At 39.8% G+C, this 19,041-nt stretch overlaps 1 protein-coding gene across 2 annotated transcripts in view; it reads right to left on the bottom strand.

The window, feature by feature from the left end:
• Nucleotides 1-19,041, bottom strand: part of TAF15 (TATA-box binding protein associated factor 15) — a 345,012-nt gene that overhangs the window by 6,253 nt on the left and 319,718 nt on the right. For both annotated transcript variants that reach the window (XM_050764911.1, XM_050764912.1), the window contains 6 exons: nt 18,502-18,695; nt 17,261-17,381; nt 7,253-7,287; nt 6,602-6,634; nt 4,804-4,913; nt 2,472-2,601 (listed from right to left, as the gene is read on the bottom strand). In XM_050764911.1, coding sequence (XP_050620868.1) covers nt 2,472-2,601; nt 4,804-4,913; nt 6,602-6,634; nt 7,253-7,287; nt 17,261-17,381; nt 18,502-18,695 — 623 coding nt within the window. The remainder of the gene's footprint in view (nt 1-2,471; nt 2,602-4,803; nt 4,914-6,601; nt 6,635-7,252; nt 7,288-17,260; nt 17,382-18,501; nt 18,696-19,041) is intronic.

The raw sequence follows: 19,041 nt of genomic DNA, 5'->3' as shown, positions 1-19,041 counted from the left end.
CATGTGTAAGTGCAATAACATGTATGTATTTATCTACACATATGCTTATATGCATTGCCTACTGTGCTTACTAGGGGAAACAAGATCACTAGGGTTCAAAGGTGAAAAAGAAACTCCTATTTTACCATATGCTCTTGGTACCATTTGAAATTTTCTGATCATTTCCAAAGTAGCATAATAATTAGTAACTTAAAAAAAAATAGTAGTAAATAAGAACTGGCAAGATTTGAACTATAGAGTTAGGTTTAAAAGGCTCATACGTCCTATGGGCAGAAGTCACTATAATTTCTGAATATACCATACACAAAAGAAATAGCTTCATGATTCATTTCTCTCATTCTTATGAAAGCAGAAAAGTAGGAAAGAATGGACTTAGACTTCAAGAGCAAGGTGATGAAGCCTGACAATTAGTCTAAAAAAGTAAAGAATAGAGAGATGGGAACAGATAGGGTATTACAATTTCATTTTTTTTTTTTTTTTTTTTTTTTTGATGGAGTCTTGCTGTGTGTCATCCAGGCTGGAGTACAGTGGTGTGATCTCGGCTCACTGCAACCTCTACCTCCTGCGTTCAAGCAGTTCTCCTGTATCAGCCTCCTGAGTAGCTGGGATTACAGGCGCTCGCCACTGCGCCTGGCTAATTTTTGTATTTTTCGTAGGGACGGGGTTTCACCATGTTGGCCAGGCTGATTTCGAACTCCTGACCTTGTGATCCACCTGCCTCAGCCTCCCTAAGTGCTGGGATTACAGGCATGAGCGACCGTGCCCGGCCTACAATCTCACCTTTGAAGAAGTAAAACAGCTGGCCAGGCACAGTGGCTCATGCTTGTAATTCCAGCACTTTGGGAGGCGAGGCAGGCAGATCATGAGGTCAGGATATGGAGACCATCCTGGCTAACACGGTGAAACCCCGTCTCTACTAAAAATACAAAAAATTAGCCAGGCATGGTGGCAGGCGCCTGTAGTCCCAGCTACTTGGGAGGCTGAGGCAGGAGAATGGCGTGAACTCAGGAGGCGGAGCTTGCAGTGAGCCGAGATAGCGCCACTGCACTCCAGCCTGGGCAACAGAGCGAGACTCCGTCTCAAAAAAAAAAAAAAAGTAAAATAACACAACTATGTTTTGGAAGACAGAGGTACAATAATCTTGTAACTGAAAGGAACTGCAAGTGTCTGTCAATCCAGCATAGTTAAGTACTTTGGAGAGAGTGGATCCAGCATGCCTGAGTTTCAATCCTGACTCTGCCACTTACTCTGTGATCTTGGAAATTACTTAGCTTTTCTATGCATCAGTTTCATTGTCTGTAAAATGGGAGTAACAGGATGTATGTCTCATAAGATTATTATGAAGATTAAATTGAGTTAATGCCAGTAAGGCTCTTAAAGTTGTGCTTAGCTCATAAACCTCAGTAAACATGCAGTAAGTGTTAGTTACTATTAAATTAAGGTGCAACAAAAATGATGAATTTGTAACATGGGGAAATGACTATGTTTAAATGTTAAATGAAAAATACCATAAGACAAAACTCTATTTGGAGTATTACGATGTAAGATACATTTTAAAACACTAGAAGGAAAACTATTAAGAAATATTATCAGTGGCTACTTTTGAGTAGAGGGCTATAGATGTTTTACCCATTTCTTCTACTTTCCATTAAAAAAAGTCTATTTCTTCTAAGTATGTATTAACTTTATATTTGAAGGGAAATCAGCCTAAAATTTACTTTATTTATTGTTTGTTTTTTTTGAGACAGGTTCTCGCTCTGTTGCCCAGGCTGGAACGCAGTGGCTCAATCATGGCTCACTGCAGCCTCGACTTCCTGGGCTCAAGTGATCCTTCCACTTCAGCCTCCTAAGTAACTGGGACCACAGGTACACACCACCATGTCCAGGTTATTTAAAAAAAAAAAAAAAAATTTTTTTTTTCTGTTTTTGTAGAGGCAAGCTCTCACTACATTGTCCAGGCTGGTCTCCAACTTCTGAGCTCAACTGATCCTCCTGCCTCAGCCTCCCAAGGTGCTGGGATTATAGGCATAAGCAATGCCACCTGGCCTAAATTTCAAACTATAAAGTCAGGGGATGATAAATCACTTAATGGGTAAAATGTAAATTATTCAAGTGATAGATACAGGAAAACCCCAGCCTTTAGCACTATGCAATATATTCATGTAACAAAATGCCATCTGTACCTCTTAAATTTATTTTTTTTAAAAAGAAAAAATAACATACAGTCAACCAGGCCAACTCTCTACATCTGTATCAGGGTAGCCTCATGCACAAGGCATGATATAAGGAAATATGCTAGACCAACAAGGATAGAGCTCATCTCATTTCTAAAGGTACATAAAAATTCTGGCCTGTATTTTTAGTAAAAGTAAACATGAACATAACCACTGTCACCCAGAGCATATTCTGACTTCCAGACTAGAAAACATCTATCCAAACATCATGCTGAAAACTGTATGAATGAGGCATACCATCAAACCAGTCAATGGCTGCCTTAGCTGAAGGAGGGTCATCAAATGACACTGTTGCCTCCCCCTTTGGCTTTCCTGTGTCCTTGTCTGTATAAAGATTTATCATTGGTTTTCCAGTCTTCTTATTTGTCTGAGGAAAAACAAAAATTGGTGTTAGCATTTTTAAAATAAGTAATCATGTATCATTTAGATAATCAAAGATTTATTTTTTGCAAAGAATTCACACATTCATACTATAAAATACTGTGCACCTGATATAAAGTTACCTGTAGGTTTGGACAAGCATAACTCTCCAAGCTACACTAAGTGAAAACCAAGCTATAAAAATGATATAGTATACTGTTTTATCTATGTATAATTGTTTTTGTTTTTTTTTTTAATTGAGACAGGGTTTTACTGTCACCCAGGTTGGAATGCAGTGGCACCATCATACTCACTGTAGCCTCAAATTCCTGGACTCAAGAGATCCTCCCACCTCAGCCTCCCGAGTAGCTGGGACTACAAGCGAGTGCCACCACGTCCAGCTTTTTTGTTGTTGTAGAGATGGGGTCTTGCTATATTGCTCAGGCTGGTCTCAAACCCTTGGCCTCAAGTGACCTTCCTGCCTCAGCCTCCCACAGTGCTGTGATTAAGTGCTGTGATTATAGGAATCAGCCACCATACCCAGTTTATAATTTCTTTAAATCCACAGAAATTAAATGTAGATAATGCTTCATGTAAATATGTAACTTTTTTTTTGAGACAGAGTCTCGCTCTGTGGCCCAGGCTGGAGTGCAGTGGTGCAATCTCGGCTCACTGCAACCTCCGCCTCCTGGGTTCTTCTCCTGCCTCAGCCTCCCAAGTAGCTGGGACTACAGGTGCATGCCACCACACCTGGCCAATTTTTTGTATTTTTAGTAGAGACGGGGTTTCACCACGTTAGCCAGGATGGTCTTGATCTCTTGACCTTGTGATCCGCCCGCCTCGGCCTCCCAAAGTGCTGGGATTACAGGCGTAAGCCATCATGCCCAGCCGTAAATACGTTAACTTCTAAAACACTACACTGGGATTTGGCTGGGATAAGACAAGGGAGAATTTTTACTTTTTCAAAACTCTGTGAATTTAGGCCAGGCATGGTGGCTCACGCTTGTAATCCTAGCACTTGGTGGGAGGCTGAGGTGGGAGGATCACTTGAGTCCAGGAGCTCAAGACTGGGCAATAACAGGGAGACTCTATCTCTATAAAAAAATTTTTTTTAATTAGCTGGGCATGAGGACATGCACTAGTGGTTCCAACTACTCAGGAGGCTGAGGTGGGAGGATCACTTGAGCCCAGGAGATTGAGGCTGCAGTGATCCATGATCATGCCACTGTACTCCAGCCTGGGTGCAATAGAGCAAGACCCTGTCTCAAGACAGCAACAACAAAATTACGTATTATGTGTGTAATTAATTCCTTAACAAATTATAACTCCCACAGAAAGAAAAAAGTGAGTAGGCCAGGTACAGTGGCTCATGCCTGTAATCCCAGGACTTTGGGAGGCCAAAGCGGGCAGATCACTTGAGGTCAAGAAATCAAGACCATCCTGGCAATAGTGAAACCCCATTTCCACTAAAAATACAAAAATTAGCTGGGCGTGGTGGCACACGCCTGTAGTCCCAGCTACTTGAGAGGCTGAGGCAGGAGAATCATTTGAACCTGGGAGGTGGAGGTTGCAGTGAGCCAAGATCGCACCATTGCACTTCAGCCTGGTGGAAGAGTGAAATTCCGTCTCCAAAAAAAAAAAAAAAAAAAAAAAAAAAAAGTGGGTAATTCCATAGACACCAAAACCAACAAAACAAGGGCAGATGTAAACTGATTTCAAGAAACTGCTACTATGTAAATACTACTAAGGCTGCTTTCTAGTTGAAGAGATGAAAAACACATGCATGAAGTTAATAGTGCACAAGACGCTTTAGTGAACAATGAGTCATTACAAGATAACGTATTATCTCCAGCATAAACATGAAATAACCCCTCCCAAGAGCTATAACAACTTGAGTTTGCATGTACTTCAGTCTATAAAACGTTTTCAGCAACTCCTTTATTTCTCACAGTTATAAGAACTAAGCAGAGACTAATTTTAGAGTCCTAGGATGGAAGCTAAAGCACAGGTAGACTGTGGAAAGGTAAACACAAGCAAGAAATAAAATCTTCATATATTCAACAAATTTAGCAAAAGTCTACAGACATAAATAAGCACGTGTATCATAAAATTTTAAGAGACAAGGCTTACTGAAGTATATAGGCTTACTACACAGTCTATGTATTGTAATCAGAACATTATGAGATTTTCAACATATATTTTTACTCACCTTGATAATTCCTATTTGTTTAAAGAACTCCCCAACTTGATCTGTAGACACACCCTCCCCAAGGCCTTGCACAAAGATTGTGTTGTTATCTGAATTATCAGATTCTGAATCTAAGAGAAAAAAAGTGATGGTTAATCTTACATATTCCTTGGTTATCACATTCTGTTCAGTAATCAAAGACAATAATTCATTGTCCAATATTCAATTGTTTCTATGACAAAAAGGAGAGGACTAATATAAGAACAATCTTATATAAACATGCAAAGTATTCACAATAATTATTTGATCAATTCTTACAACTAAATTTCAGGTAACGTGGATCAAGTCCACACAATGTGAAATATCTATATACCAATTAAGGATGATCTTACAAATCTCACTCTTCAGATCAGACATAGGGCTAAAGGTCATGAAGAGATGGAGTTAATTTAGCATTTCTTTCTCTGGAGAACTCTAATTCTTTACGATTAAACATTTTTAAGATTCTCTAGTAGAAAATTCTCCAAATCTGATACTTTGAACTTCCAAGCAAGCCACCAAGCAGAACTGCTGGTTTCCCATTCATTGCAATAAGCTTTGTATATACCAGGGGCAGAGGCACCTTGTACACACACCTTACCTTACATGCACACTTTTGGATTAGTACAACAAAGAAAGAAAGACGTATAAAAATTCAGTCCATGAAGGGATAATTCAGAAATTGCCATCCATATAGAATACTTTGGCATCTTAATAAAAACAAAAGTTCTGATTTTAAATTTTTGGCTCAAATAGATTTTTAACCTCTAAATTATAACTTTCAACAGGCTCCACAGGTAAATCTGTAGCCTTGAATTTCATTTAAATAAAAAGCCACATAAAATTAGTGACCTCTACCCAAAACAAGACAGTTCTCTCATGTATGAATTCACATTTCTTGAATTCACTAAGTCAGCACACTTAAGCAGACTACCAATCCAACGTAGGATTTTCTTTCTTAAACAGTTTTTCTACTTCTAATTCCACAATGATATAAATTCTTTCATTAAATCTGATTTGCAATAATTTTCAATAATTAATGCTAACTAGCAGTAAAAATTCAAATATTTCTTCACAGAAGAATATGGGAAAGCACAAACAGCAATTTTCCCTAGCAAACTGTCCCATCAATACTCCTGAATTTTTCTGACATTTCTTTAGAAATAAAGCTCCCCGGCTGGGCGTGGTGGCTCACGCCTGTAATCCCAGCACTGTGGGATGCCAAGACAGGCGGATCTCAAGGTCAGGAGTTCGAGACCAGCCTGGCCAGCATGGTGAAACTCCACCTCTACTAAAAATACAAAAAATGAGCCAGGCATGCTGGCGTGCACCTGCAGTCCCAGCTACTTGGGAGGCTGACGCAGGAGAACTGCTTGATCCCAGCAGGTGGGTGTTGCAGTGAGCCAAAACCACGCCACTGCACTCCAGCCTGGGCAACAAGAGTGAAACTCCATCGAAAAGAAGACAGAAAGAAAGACAGAAAGACAGAAAGACAGAAAGACAGACAGAAAGAAAGAAAGAAGAAAGAAAAGAAAGAAAGAAAAGAAAAGAAAAGAAAAGAAAAGAAAAGAAAAAGAAAAAGAAAAAGAAAAGAAAAGAAAGAAAAGAAAAGAAAGAAAAGCAAGCAAGCAAGCAAGCAAGCAAGCTCCCCAGTTCTGGCACCACTATCAAATTAAATCTTCCTCCCATACTAAGCCCTCCAAACACACACTTTTCCCACCAAAAAATGGAAAACTAACATTTTCTTAATGGCAAAGTGACAAACCACCATAAACCTTACCAGCATCTGGTCTGGGTCCATAATCCCTGTGACCTAAGGGAAAAGAAAAGAAAAGAGAGCTATTTAAGGCAATTCATTTAAAATCATTAACAAAAAAAATAGTAATAAACCAAGGCATGAAAAGTCAATACTTCCAAAATCCTTGAAAGTCAACCATCACAGATTTACAAAGTAAATATATAAATTATGTTTTATTTAAAGTTTAGGAAATCGAGATGTCAACATTCCCTTTAACTTGTCCTAGAGAGCACCTGCCACTTTAGCATTATGCTAGTATCACGTTTGTTAAGCTCTGGTTGTAAAGGCTGATTGGACAATCCTAGTAATTTAAAAACACCACGTCAGCTACCTCTATAAAAACAAACTGTCAAAATCCAGTGAAGGTGTCATTCATTGGTCACCACAGACTCTTTCATGCAAATTCACTGTGTAGAAACCCATTGTACTGTTTGAGATCAACTCTGGCTTTTTAATGTTTACTTTGATATATATATGTGTATATATATATATATAAATTTTTTTTTAAAGCACACAACACACACCAGCCTCAACAGAGTAAGAAAGGACTTTTGACTACATCTGCGGGATATTGGTGGCTTTTAGATTTATATAGCATTTCCACTGAAACATTTTGGGATACTCAGCACTTACCACCAAAATTTTTGAAGCCACCGCGGTCACCACCACTGCAGAGGAAAAATTGAAGAAATGATTTCTTCCTTAAGTCTCTAATGTGCTGAGCCCTGGGCTCAATCTACACTTAACTGTCACAAGTAGAGTGCTTAGGAAAACAGTAGCACCTCTAAGTTTTCAGTAAATTCCATTTCATAGAGTTCTAAATGTTGTTTCCATCTAAGTGTTTTCCCAAGGATTTATTTCCACAAGATGTCTTTTCAAGCTTATTACATATGTAATACACTCTTATTTTGAAATCTTCCCAACCCCAAGCCAAAGGGATACTATTAAACCATAACATAAAACTGGAGGCACAGCATGAAGAATACTAAACTAGAGCAAGTATTTTTTCCAAAAGGGTATTTTCTAAATATGAGAAAAAGAAAAAAGACTAGAAGAATATAAAGCAAGGTTAAGATTTTGATGCTAGAACGGGAGAGGATTAAAACTTGAGTATTAGGTTCTGCTGTGATACCAAATAGTGGATTTTATGAGATGAATTTTAAAAGTGAAATACAAATATACACAAAAGTGAGACTGAATAAAAGCAGTCTTAAAATTTCAAATCATTCAAAACCCTTATAAAAGACTAAAAAGAGCATCACTTAAAAACCGCCCTCCTACTCCATACCCACTAGACTACATCTCTTCACATCAGAGATACAGAGGTTCATGCTGCCACATGCTCTGTACTCTATCAGTAGTGCATATTACAGACAGAAGGCAACATATTCCAATAATGCAACTCCCCACGGGACAACTTTTTTTTTTTTTTGAGACAGAGTCTTGCTCTGTCACCCAGGCTGAAGTGCAGTGGTGGGATCTCGGCTCACTGCACTGAACCTCCACCTCCCAGGTTCAAGTTGATTCTCCTGCCTCAGCCTCCCTAGTAGCTGGGATTACGGGTATGTGTCCCCGCACCCAGCTAATTTCTGTGTTTTTAGTAGAGATGAGGTTTTACCATGTTGCCTAAATTGATCTCCAGCTCCTGGCCTCAAATAATTCGCCCACTTCAGCCTCCCTAAGTGCTGGGATTACAGGCACAAGCCACCACTCCAGGACACAGACTTTTATCTGGCAAATTACAATCACAAGGACAGTGGTCCTTGTGAGTATGGCTTTATGTAAGAAATCTAAGGTCTCTCTTATCAAGACACTCTTCCAATAAAAGCTTGCTTCTCTTAACTGAATTCTGTAATCCTTTAAGATTTATATGCTAATATGGCAATAAAAACACTCAAGTTTTCTGATATCAGTTCTTCTACTACTAATGATATTATTCTACTATAACCCAAGAAGTTAATCTAATATACTGAAGTCTCTCACTGCCTATAAATCTCTGCTTTATGGATACCTATCTTATAGGGGGTGGGAGGAGGAACCCTCAACTCTAGTGATTACCCTACCCTATAGATGGCTTTTCTGAGCCACACTGAGATAAAACACTCTGAGAAAAAATTCTCCCTTCTTAATAAATCTATTCTATTTCACTGTAAGGTAAAAATATTTCCACTTACAACTGCCTTGGGTAAAGACACATGCATTTTAACTTGTTACTTTTTATATGATTTCCAGGATGCCTTTTTAAGCAGGAGTCTAAGGCTATTTCAAGGCAATATAGACAATATGAAACTCAAGCCCTTCCTATACAGTTTACCACTGAATTTTCTAAACCCCCTACTTCAGAACAAATAGTACTGAAGCCCTCCCTATACTTCTAAACGACATGTATATCGCTGCTTAACTCTTTAAGAAAGGGAAGCCAACAGATTTGAGATTAAAAGATTAAACTGCAGAAAATACTATTATTAGAAACCAAGGTATCTCAGAGTTTTTTTTTTTTTTTAAAGAGGGAGTCTTGCTCTGTTGCCCAGGCTGGAGAGCAGTGGCACGATCTCGGCTCACTGCAAGCTCCGCCTCCTGGGTTCACATCATTCTCCTGCCTCAGCTGGGACTACAGGCGCCACCACACCCGGCTAATTTTTTGTATTTTTAGTACAGATGGGGTTTCACTGTGTTAGCCAGGATGGTCTCGACCTCCTGACCTCATGATCTGCCCACCTCGGTCTCCCAAAGTGCTAGGATTAAAGGCGTGAGCTGCCGCGCCTGGCCTCTCAGAGGTTTTTTAACTCCAAAAAGTGAGAGAAAAGAACTAGTGAAAATATTAAGCCTACATTCTTATGCCAGTAGGTTGAAGTTCCGAGGATAAAGATGACTTTTCAAATGGGAAATTGGAGGTCACTGGGTTCACAAATAAGTGCTAGAAGAAATGCCTCTTACTTTGTTGTCATCTTAAGGGAATACCTAATCTGGCCACAATGGACGGAAAACATGCAATTTCATACATAGCTAGTTCCTATAATTTCCATTCTGGCCAGCAATATAACTTTGAACAACAGAAAAAGGACATACCCCTGGCAAAAATAAAGGGATATAAAACAAATGACATTTAAAAAGGTTTATGATTTCTTATTCCTCCATATAATACATTTGAACATTATCATCTTTATTTTATTTTTTTTATTTCTGAGACAGAGTCTCACTATGTCACCGAGGCTGGAGTGCAGTGGCGTGATCTCGGCTCACTGCAACCTCTGCCTCCCAGGTTCACGCCGTTCTCCTGCCTCAGCCTCCCGAGTAGCTGGGACTACGGGTGCCTGCCAGCACGCCCGACTAATTTTTTTTTTTTTTGTATTTTTAGTAGAGATGGGTTTCACTGTGTTAGCCAGGATGGTCTTGATCTCCTGACCTCGTGATCCCCCATCTTGGCCTCCCAAAGTGTTGGGATTACAGGCGTGAGCCACCAAGCCTGACCTTGAATGTCATCTTTACTGAGCATTTCCTTTGAAAATACAGCAGCTGAAGATTTCAACACATGGCCATAAATTTGGAAATACCATGGTACATTGGAGAAAGAACTAGTCTTCAAACCAAGAGACTCAGGGTATAGTCTTAATTATCACTAATCAATCTTGAAAATTTGGGCATGTCAGTGGTTCTCCATAAGCTTCAATCTCCTTAACAAAATAAGGGTCTGTATCCTTACTATTCAAAATGTCATGGAACAGAAGCGTAAGCATAGCCTGAAAGCTTCTGAGAAAAGCAGGATCTCAGGCGCCACTCTAGACCTACTGAATAAGAATCTGCATTTAATAAGATCCCCCAAGTAATTCATACGCACATTTAAGTCTAAAATGTCTAGAAATTTGGTTTAGGCACTGATCTAGATGATCTGTAATTTTATGCAAAGCTTTCTTTCAAGTTCAAACATTTCAATCATTTTCTCTCCTTAATAGAAAATAATCCTTTTTTAGGAATTTATTAAATACAGAAAATAACCTTCAAGTAGTAGTACTATTAGATATTAACAGAAAATGTGCCTGAGGTTAACAATCTTTCCTTAAAATCTGCGTTAATGTTACAAATCCCTTTTCTACATGCTAAGGCAAATTAAGACACAAAGGTACTTGAACATCTATGAGTCAAGATGTTGACACAATAAATTTGCTTTAATTCCCAGAAAAAGGAGAGAACATGTACACATAAAGAATTCCTGAAGTAGCAGAGATATTTAACAGAGACATAAGTATACTCAACTTTATTGGCAGAGTACCACCTGCATAAGAAAACTACCTGCTTTTTTGTTATTTTTTCAGATGGTGTCTTGCTATTTTGCCCAGTCTGGTCACGAACTCCTGATCATCAGTGACCCTCCCACCTCAGCCTCCTAAGTAGCTGGGACTACAGGTACACGCCACAGTCTCCAGATAGTTGCATACTCTTTTTTTTTTTTTGAGACGGAGTCTCACTCTGTCACCCAGGCTGGAGTGCAGTGGCGCGATCTTGGCTCACTGCAAGCTCCGCCTCCCGGGTTCACACCATTCTCCTGCCTCAGCCTCCCATGTAGCTGGGACTACAGGTGCCCACCACCACGCCCGGCTAATTTTTTGTATTTTTAGTAGAGACGCAGTTTCACCATGTTAGCCAGGATGGTCTCAATCTCCTGACCTCGTGATCTGCCCGTCTCGGCCTCCCAAAGTGCTGGGATTACAGACGTGAGCCACCGTGCCCGGCCTTTTTTTTTTTGAGACAAGACTTTCGCTCTTGTTGCCCAGGCTGGAGTGTAATGGTGCGATCTCGGCTCACTGCAACCTCCAACTCCAGGGTTCAAGCGATTCTCTCACCTCAGCCTCCCGAGTAGCTGGGATTATAGGCACCCGCCACCATGCCCAGCTAATTTTTGTATTTTCAGTAGAGACGGGGTTTCATCATGTTGGCTAGGCTGGTCTCGAAGCCCCAACCTCAGGTGATCCACCCGCCTCAGCCTCCCGAAGTGCTGGGATTACAGGCATTAGCCAGTGCGCCCAGCCAGTTGCATAATCTTGACCCAAACACAGAGACAGTTCTCCCAAGTTCAAAACCACAAAAAGCAGCCCACACGAAGGCATACTCTGAAGGTTCTTTCACTGTTACAGCAGTATATATTTAGAATAGACAACAGATTCCATTTCAGATGCTTCTCAAGAAAGAAAAAGTTCTTTGACAGAACCTCCACTCCAAACCTTTTTTTTTTTTGAGATGGAGTCTCTCTCTGTGGCCCAGGCTGGAGTGCAGTGGCATGATCTCAGCTCACTGCAACCTCTCTGCCTCCTGGGTTCACGCCAGTCTCCTGCCTCAGCCTCCCGACTAGCTGGGACTACAGGCGCCCACCACCAAGCCCGGCTAATTTTTTGTATTTTTAGTAGAGATGGGGTTTCACCATGTTAGCAAGGATGGTCTCTATCTCCCGACCTCATGATCCACCCGCCTCGGCCTCCCAAAGTGCTGGGATTACAGGCGTGAGCCACCACACCTGGCCTCCAAATCTTTAATTTAAAAAAAAAAAAAAAATCTAACTATATCTATTTACGGACTAAAATTGCCAAGAAGTAAAAGGACAATGCAGGAATCTCTATTCTTAGAAAATTTCACTAACTAGAGAGAAAGGGCTTAGCTAAAAATGGAGAAAGATTAGCTTAAAAACCCATGCTGTGCTTGAGTTTTCAGACTACTAAATCCAGAATACAATTTTCTGAGTGTGAGGAAAAGAGGAAAAGAACAACACTAATTCCACATTTAAGTGACTCAATGGATTTAAGTACTATTCTCAATAACAGCTGTATTTACATTTTATTTCCTCCTATGTCTTATATGCATGGTAAAAAGGCTTTCTGGAACCAGCATCTATCAACATCTCAGGAGGCCAAGAATCTATCATTCTAGAGCTGCACTGTCCACAGTATCTACTACCTACATGTGGCCTGCTGAGCACTGGAAATGTAGCTAGTCTAAAATTAAGATGTGCTCTAAATGCAAAATACAAAACAGATTTCTAAATTTTAGTATGAAAAAAGGAATGTACACTACGCTTTTTTTTTTCCCTTTGTTACATGTGAAGAGGTATGGGGCGGAGGGGAAATGGAATTTGACAGTCTCACTATTACCCAGACTGGAGTGCAGTGGCTATTCATAGACACAATCACAGCTCACTGCAGCCTTGAACTCCTGGGCTCAAGCAATCCTCCTGCCTCAGTTTCCCAAGTAGTTGGGACTACAGGTGTATGCCACAGTGCCCAGCTAATTTTTTTCATTTTTAAGAGATGAGGTCTTACTATGTTGCCCATCTAGTCTCAAACTCCTGGCCTCAAGCAATCCTATTGCCTCAGCCTCCTAAGTAGCTAGGATTACAAGCGCAGGCCATCATGACCAACAAAAAGAAATTTTTTATATTGATTGCATGATGAAATATTTTGAATATATTGGGTTAAATAAAATATATTTTCTCATTGTTTATTTGTGTTGTTTTCTTTCCAATGTGGCTATTAGAAAGTTTACATTAACTATATGGGTCACATTTGTGACCTCTATTGTATTTCTATTGGGCAATGCTGTGCTAGACTCACCAGAACATATGCATATTTTTATTTATTTTTTTAGACCCATGTATACAGTGCCCCTGTATACATGCGTATTTCTACGGGAGCTAATTGAATGCCCTTTCAAGGGGGAGAAGAGCCTCAGAAATCTGGATAATTTTAGGCTTGACACATTAAAGCCTGAAACAGTTACTAAATTTGATGGCATACTAATAATGAAAAGCAATTATTTATTAAGTTCTGGCAATTTTACAAGGCGTTAATCACAATGCTAAAACTAAAAATCACTGGGAGAATTTATGCCCTTAGCTTCTAGTCCACTAAGATGTCCCTATTAATTATAGATGACAGTAAGAAATGGTCTTTTTTTTGCTACAATTGCTTTTTCAAAGAAAAAGATTAAGTTTCCTGTAGTCCCTATAATCTTCACTTATCTCTCTTTCACACTTGGAAAGCTGATGGCTTCTTTTTGACCGGAATTCTTCTTCTAGCCAGGCAATCACACCATCTATAAGTCTCAGAATGTCCCATCCTTTACCTTACAGCCAATCTTCATCCACAAATTTTGCCCCCCCCTTTTTTTTTGGCAATGGAGTTTCGCTCTTGTTGCCCAGGATGGAATGCAATGGTGTGATCTCAGCTCACTGCAACCACCACCTCCCAGGTTCAAGTGATTCTCTTGCCTCAGCCTCCCGAGTAGCTGGGATTATAGGCACCCACCAGCTAATCATGTCCGGCTAATTTTTTGTATTTTTAGTAGAGACAGGGTTTTACCACATTGGTCAGGTTGGTCTCGAACTCCTGACCTCAGGTGATCCACCACACCCAGTCTATGCCCCTTCTTCTTTTAATATAAACCAACTAATGCCAGATATTCTTCAAACAGCCCCCAAAATAATTGTTATTTTTTATTTATTTTTTTTTTGAGACGGAGTCTTGCTCTGTTGCCCAGGCTGGAATGCAGTAGCGTGATCTTGGCTCACTGCAAGCTCCACCTCCTGGATTCACGCCATTCTCCTGTCTCAGCCTCCCGAGTAGCTGGGACTACAGGCACCCGCCACCATACCCAGCTAATTTATTTTTTTGTATTTTTAGTAGAAACGGGGTTTCACCGTGTTAGCCAGGATGGTCTCGATTCTCCTGCCCTTGTGATCCACCCGCCTCGGCCTCCCAAAGTGCTGGGATTACAGGCATGAGCCGCGCCTGGCCAAGAATTGCTATTTTTAAGATGACTGAGAACACAAATGGGAGTGTTGATGAAGACTAATGAAAAATGTTTGGGTATTTTGGTACTTAAGTGCAAAATTGTGTGGAAAAAAGAAATCTTAAAACAGGTCATTTACATTCAAATTCAAAACACTTTATCCCAATAAATAAGCTAAAAAGCACATCTTTAAAAAGATGTTATGACACATAAAAATTATATGAACTTCAGCCAGGTGCGGAGGCTCACATCTGTAATCCCACCACTTTGGGGGGCCGAGGCGGGCAGATCACGAGGTCAGGAGATTGAGACAATCCTGGCTAACATGGTGAAACCCCATCTCTACAAAAAAAAAAAAAAAAAAATTAGCCAGGCGTGGTGGCATATGCCTGTAGTCCCAGCTACTCAGGAGGGTGAGACAGGAGGATTGCTTGAACCTCGGAGGTGGAGGCTGCAGTAAGCTGAGATGGTGCCACTGCACTCCAGCCTGGGCAGCAGAGCGAGACTCCATCTCAAAAAAAAAAAAAATTATATGAACTTCAAATTTCAGTACCCATAAATGAAGCTTTACTGGAACACAATCCTGTTTATTCATTTACCTATTATTTACGGCCGCTCTGGTGCTCCAAGGGCAGAAATGAAGTTACAACAGAAACCATATGGTTTACAAAACCCAAAACATTTACTATCTGGCCTTTCACACAGTTTGCCAACTCAATATAAGAGTAATCGGCATCCACATGGATTTCTAAAACAGGCCTTTCATGAACATCTCAACAAATAACAGAGTATAAGGCAAGACTGCAGATCCCTTCCTCAGCCAATCTTTCCCCCCACTGAAACCAGATCAGCATCATTTTGACCAACTACATACTGGACTTCTGCATATGATTTTGTATGAAGGGGTATTAAACGAAAATAAAAAACTTAGTTTATAAGTCAGTATCTAGGCTACAAATTATATGAAGTATGTTGCCAGGGGTTTATAAAAGTACTTAATTGGACCCCACAGTTGGTTAAGGTACTCCTTCCCTTCTTTGTCAGGAGGATCATTCAAAGTCCTTTCAACCTTCTAGTCACAAGATGAGTCACAAATGAAAATACATTAAAAAAAAATTTTTTTTTTGAGACGCAGTCTCGCTCTGTCACTCAAGCTGGAGGGCAGTGGCGCGATCTCAGCTCACTGCAGGTTCCGCCTCCCGGGTTCACGACATTCTCCTGCCTCAGCCTCCTGAGTAGCTGGGACTACGACTACAGGTGCCCGCCACCACATCTGGCTAATTTTTTGTATTTTAGTATTTCACCGTGTTAGCCAGGATGGTCTTGATCTCCTGACCTCGTGATCCGCCCGCCTTGGCCTCCCAAAGTGCTGGGATTACAGGCGTGAGTCACCATGCCCGGCCAATGAAAATATATTTATAATGACTTCCCTACCTATTCCCTATCTTTTTCTTCCATTCTTAGACACAGTGATAGTTTAATAATCGATTAGGATATAACTGTAATTTCCTTATGAAGAAAACTAAAGCTATGATATACTATAAAACATAAAGCATTTCAAGGCAGCCAATTATCCAAAACATATTAACTGGTAAATTAAATATACCTGTTGGTTATCTTGTTTGGGATAGGACGGAGGCTATTATTAGGTAGAGAGTAAGTACCATGTCACTTTACATTGTCCATTCATATCCACATGATGGCAGACTGCTCTTCGACAATGAAGAGGCATAGAATCTACTTGTTTTACTTTGGTAAACTGACTTTGGCTATCAATCAACAGACTTAATGTCCAAGTCTTATAACATTTTTCAAATATGTTTAAAATTTAGGTTTTCCATAAAATCAAACCACTGTACACTAAAAATAGAGAAATACAAGGCAGTGAAATCAAATCCTGGCTTGAAGAAATAACAGTCTGTGGGCAACTGGTTGTTTCTCAGGTCACCTCAGGGGACAGATGGTCCCTAAGGTGCAAAAGAATGAACCGGTGCTGATAGATGACTGATAAGTTTCAGCAACAGGCCACTGACCATTTCAATTCCCAAGGAACATAAATTACCTTTTAGCCTGTGTATTTACACACAAATATGCAACCTGCAAACTTCTTCTGAGGACAGATGTCAACTACTTTTTCATTTTTGTTTTTATGGTCAAAGTAGTAAACTTACAGATGTATCTAAAACCAATTTTAAAACCAGCTTCTTAACATATGCTGTAAGTAAATAAATACCAAAACCTGGTAACACTAGCATGGAGAAAAGAAAAGCTGAATTAGAAAGACATTCCTTTACACAACTTAGTCAAGACAAAATACACATTACTATGTGATGTTACACTAATTATTCCAATAATTATTTACTTAAGAGGAGGGACAAAACAGTTTCGTTACATTAAATCTTTCTCTTACTCGCCATCCCCACCTTTCTACTCCATTACTGCCTCCTAATACTTTCCCTTCCCAAGGAGATTTGAGATTAAGAAATAGCCCTTGCCCTTCAATCTAGAATTAACTTACCTTTTATTTTTACATACAAACACTGGATTTCCCAGAGTTGTCTTTTAAAGGAGTTTAGATTCTAGCTCTGGCAGGGAAGTCAAGTGGTTAATCACAACCATAGTTGTTTCTCTACTAGTGTTTAACATGTACCACATAAACTAACTGCTAACATAGCCAATTCTAAGGTCATTTATGTGAGATCTTAAGACTGAAAATACAGTTTTAATTTCCGCCTTTTTCTCCAATACATAATCCCTTTTTTAAGTCTCTTAACTAAATTAGATGCTGGAATTGATCCAGCTAAGTAACACCAAAAACAAAAGAGGAATAAGAAAAAATGTAGGTATCTTTATCTATATACTTACCTTGATCCTGTCATAGGACCTCTTCCATCCTTGTCATATCCCCCACGCCCTCTACCTCCTCCCTGTGACCCGCCATATCCTCTATTATCTTCTCCATACCTACTCACATCACGACGGTCATCTACAAAAAAGAAAATATTACACACAAATAACCACTCTCATTTCTAAGGCTTCAAATAATCATAAATGGCTCTTTAGGCCACACATATCCTTATAGAAAATGGCACATGCGCACACAACTCAAATGCAAGTCATCATAAAATCATCTGGAATTACATGTTTTTCAGAATTATATCTGTGTCAAATTCCATTCTGCTAAAGTGATATGGCAAAACAGCAATGTGGAACAGTATGAGTTAAAATACAATCTTAGCTACAAGAACCTTAGTAACTTAGATGAAAAGCACTCATCTTTTTTTTTTTTCCTGAGATGCAGTCTCGCTCTGTAGCCCAGGCAGGAGTGCAGTGGTGCGATCTCGGCTCACTTCAAGTTCCGCCTACTGGGTTTACACCATCCTCCTGCCTCAGTCTCCCAAGTAGCTGGGACTACAGGCGTCCGCCACCATGCCCGGCTAATTGTGTTTTGTATTTTCAGCAGAGACGGGGTTTCACCATGTTAGCCAGGATGGTCTCGATCTCCTGACTTTGTGATCCACCCCCCTTGGCCTCCCAAAGTGCTGGGATTACAGGTGTGAGCCACCGCACCCGGCCCCCCAATCTTAAAAGTTACTTCTTTCTTCACTTCGGAAACGTTTAAATGTAAATTGAGCATGGACAAGGAATAACTGAATCTTCAAACTGAGAGAAGATTATTAGTGAATGTGCTTCCACTTTTATTCATTCACTTATTCATTCAATTATTCAACAAATGTTTACTGAGCACTTGTTATGAACCAAACCATGTACTAGGCCTTAAAGGTACAAAAATAAGTGCCCCAAATCAAGTACACCACCAACACCAAAAGAACGGTACCAGCAGTATTGTCAAAGGATCAGAGTTCACTGAGACAAAAAGGAAATTCATGTAATCAGTCATCAAAAGTCATGACCATTTGGAGGTCTCCAAGTTCAGAAGTAGAAATCTGATAAACTAATTTTGATTACCATGAGAGGGAACATATCTTCAAAGTTACCCTAAATTTTGACAAACAGGTGAAATCCTCCGTGGTTCTTTTAATCAGAAATTCATACAAATAATTTTGCGAGGGGGAAAAATAATAATAGAGGTCAGTAAATCTTACCTTGTGTGTGGTGGCTGTAATTTTCCCTTTGTGAATGATAGGACTGCTGGTTTTGATTATAGGAATCATGCTGCTGATCATAATTTGACTGCTCATCATATGAGCCTTGATGTTGATCATAGCCTGACTGCTGGTCATAGGAATCTTGTTGACCATAGTCTGGCTGGTCATAGGAAGGTGCTCTTCCACCTTGGCTAAATAGAAATGGAGAACTTAAGAGACTTCATAGGAAGATTACATTTGCTGAAGCAAGTTGACTGAAACTGATGTTAAGGGTCCTGACTAGTTAGACATCAACCATATTTATGACTACCTTCTCGTGGTAATTAGTTATCTGCAGTCTCCTGGAACTCCCTTCAAAAGACAGTTCTGCTAACATTAAAGAGGTGCTATATTATGAAAAAAAAAATGTATCTTTGAAAACTGTAGTAAAGCAAAAAATTACTATAGTTTTTACTATCTCCCTGAACTTTTTTTTTTTGACACAGAGTTTCACTCTTGTTGCCCAGGCTGCTGGAGTGCAATGGCGTGATCTCGGCT

This window comes from Macaca thibetana, chromosome 16 (genome assembly GCF_024542745.1).
Source record: "Macaca thibetana thibetana isolate TM-01 chromosome 16, ASM2454274v1, whole genome shotgun sequence".
NCBI classification, from domain to species: Eukaryota; Metazoa; Chordata; class Mammalia; order Primates; family Cercopithecidae; genus Macaca; species Macaca thibetana.
Note: the sequence above shows the minus strand (reverse complement) of the source record. Positions and strands in the feature narration are given on the sequence as shown.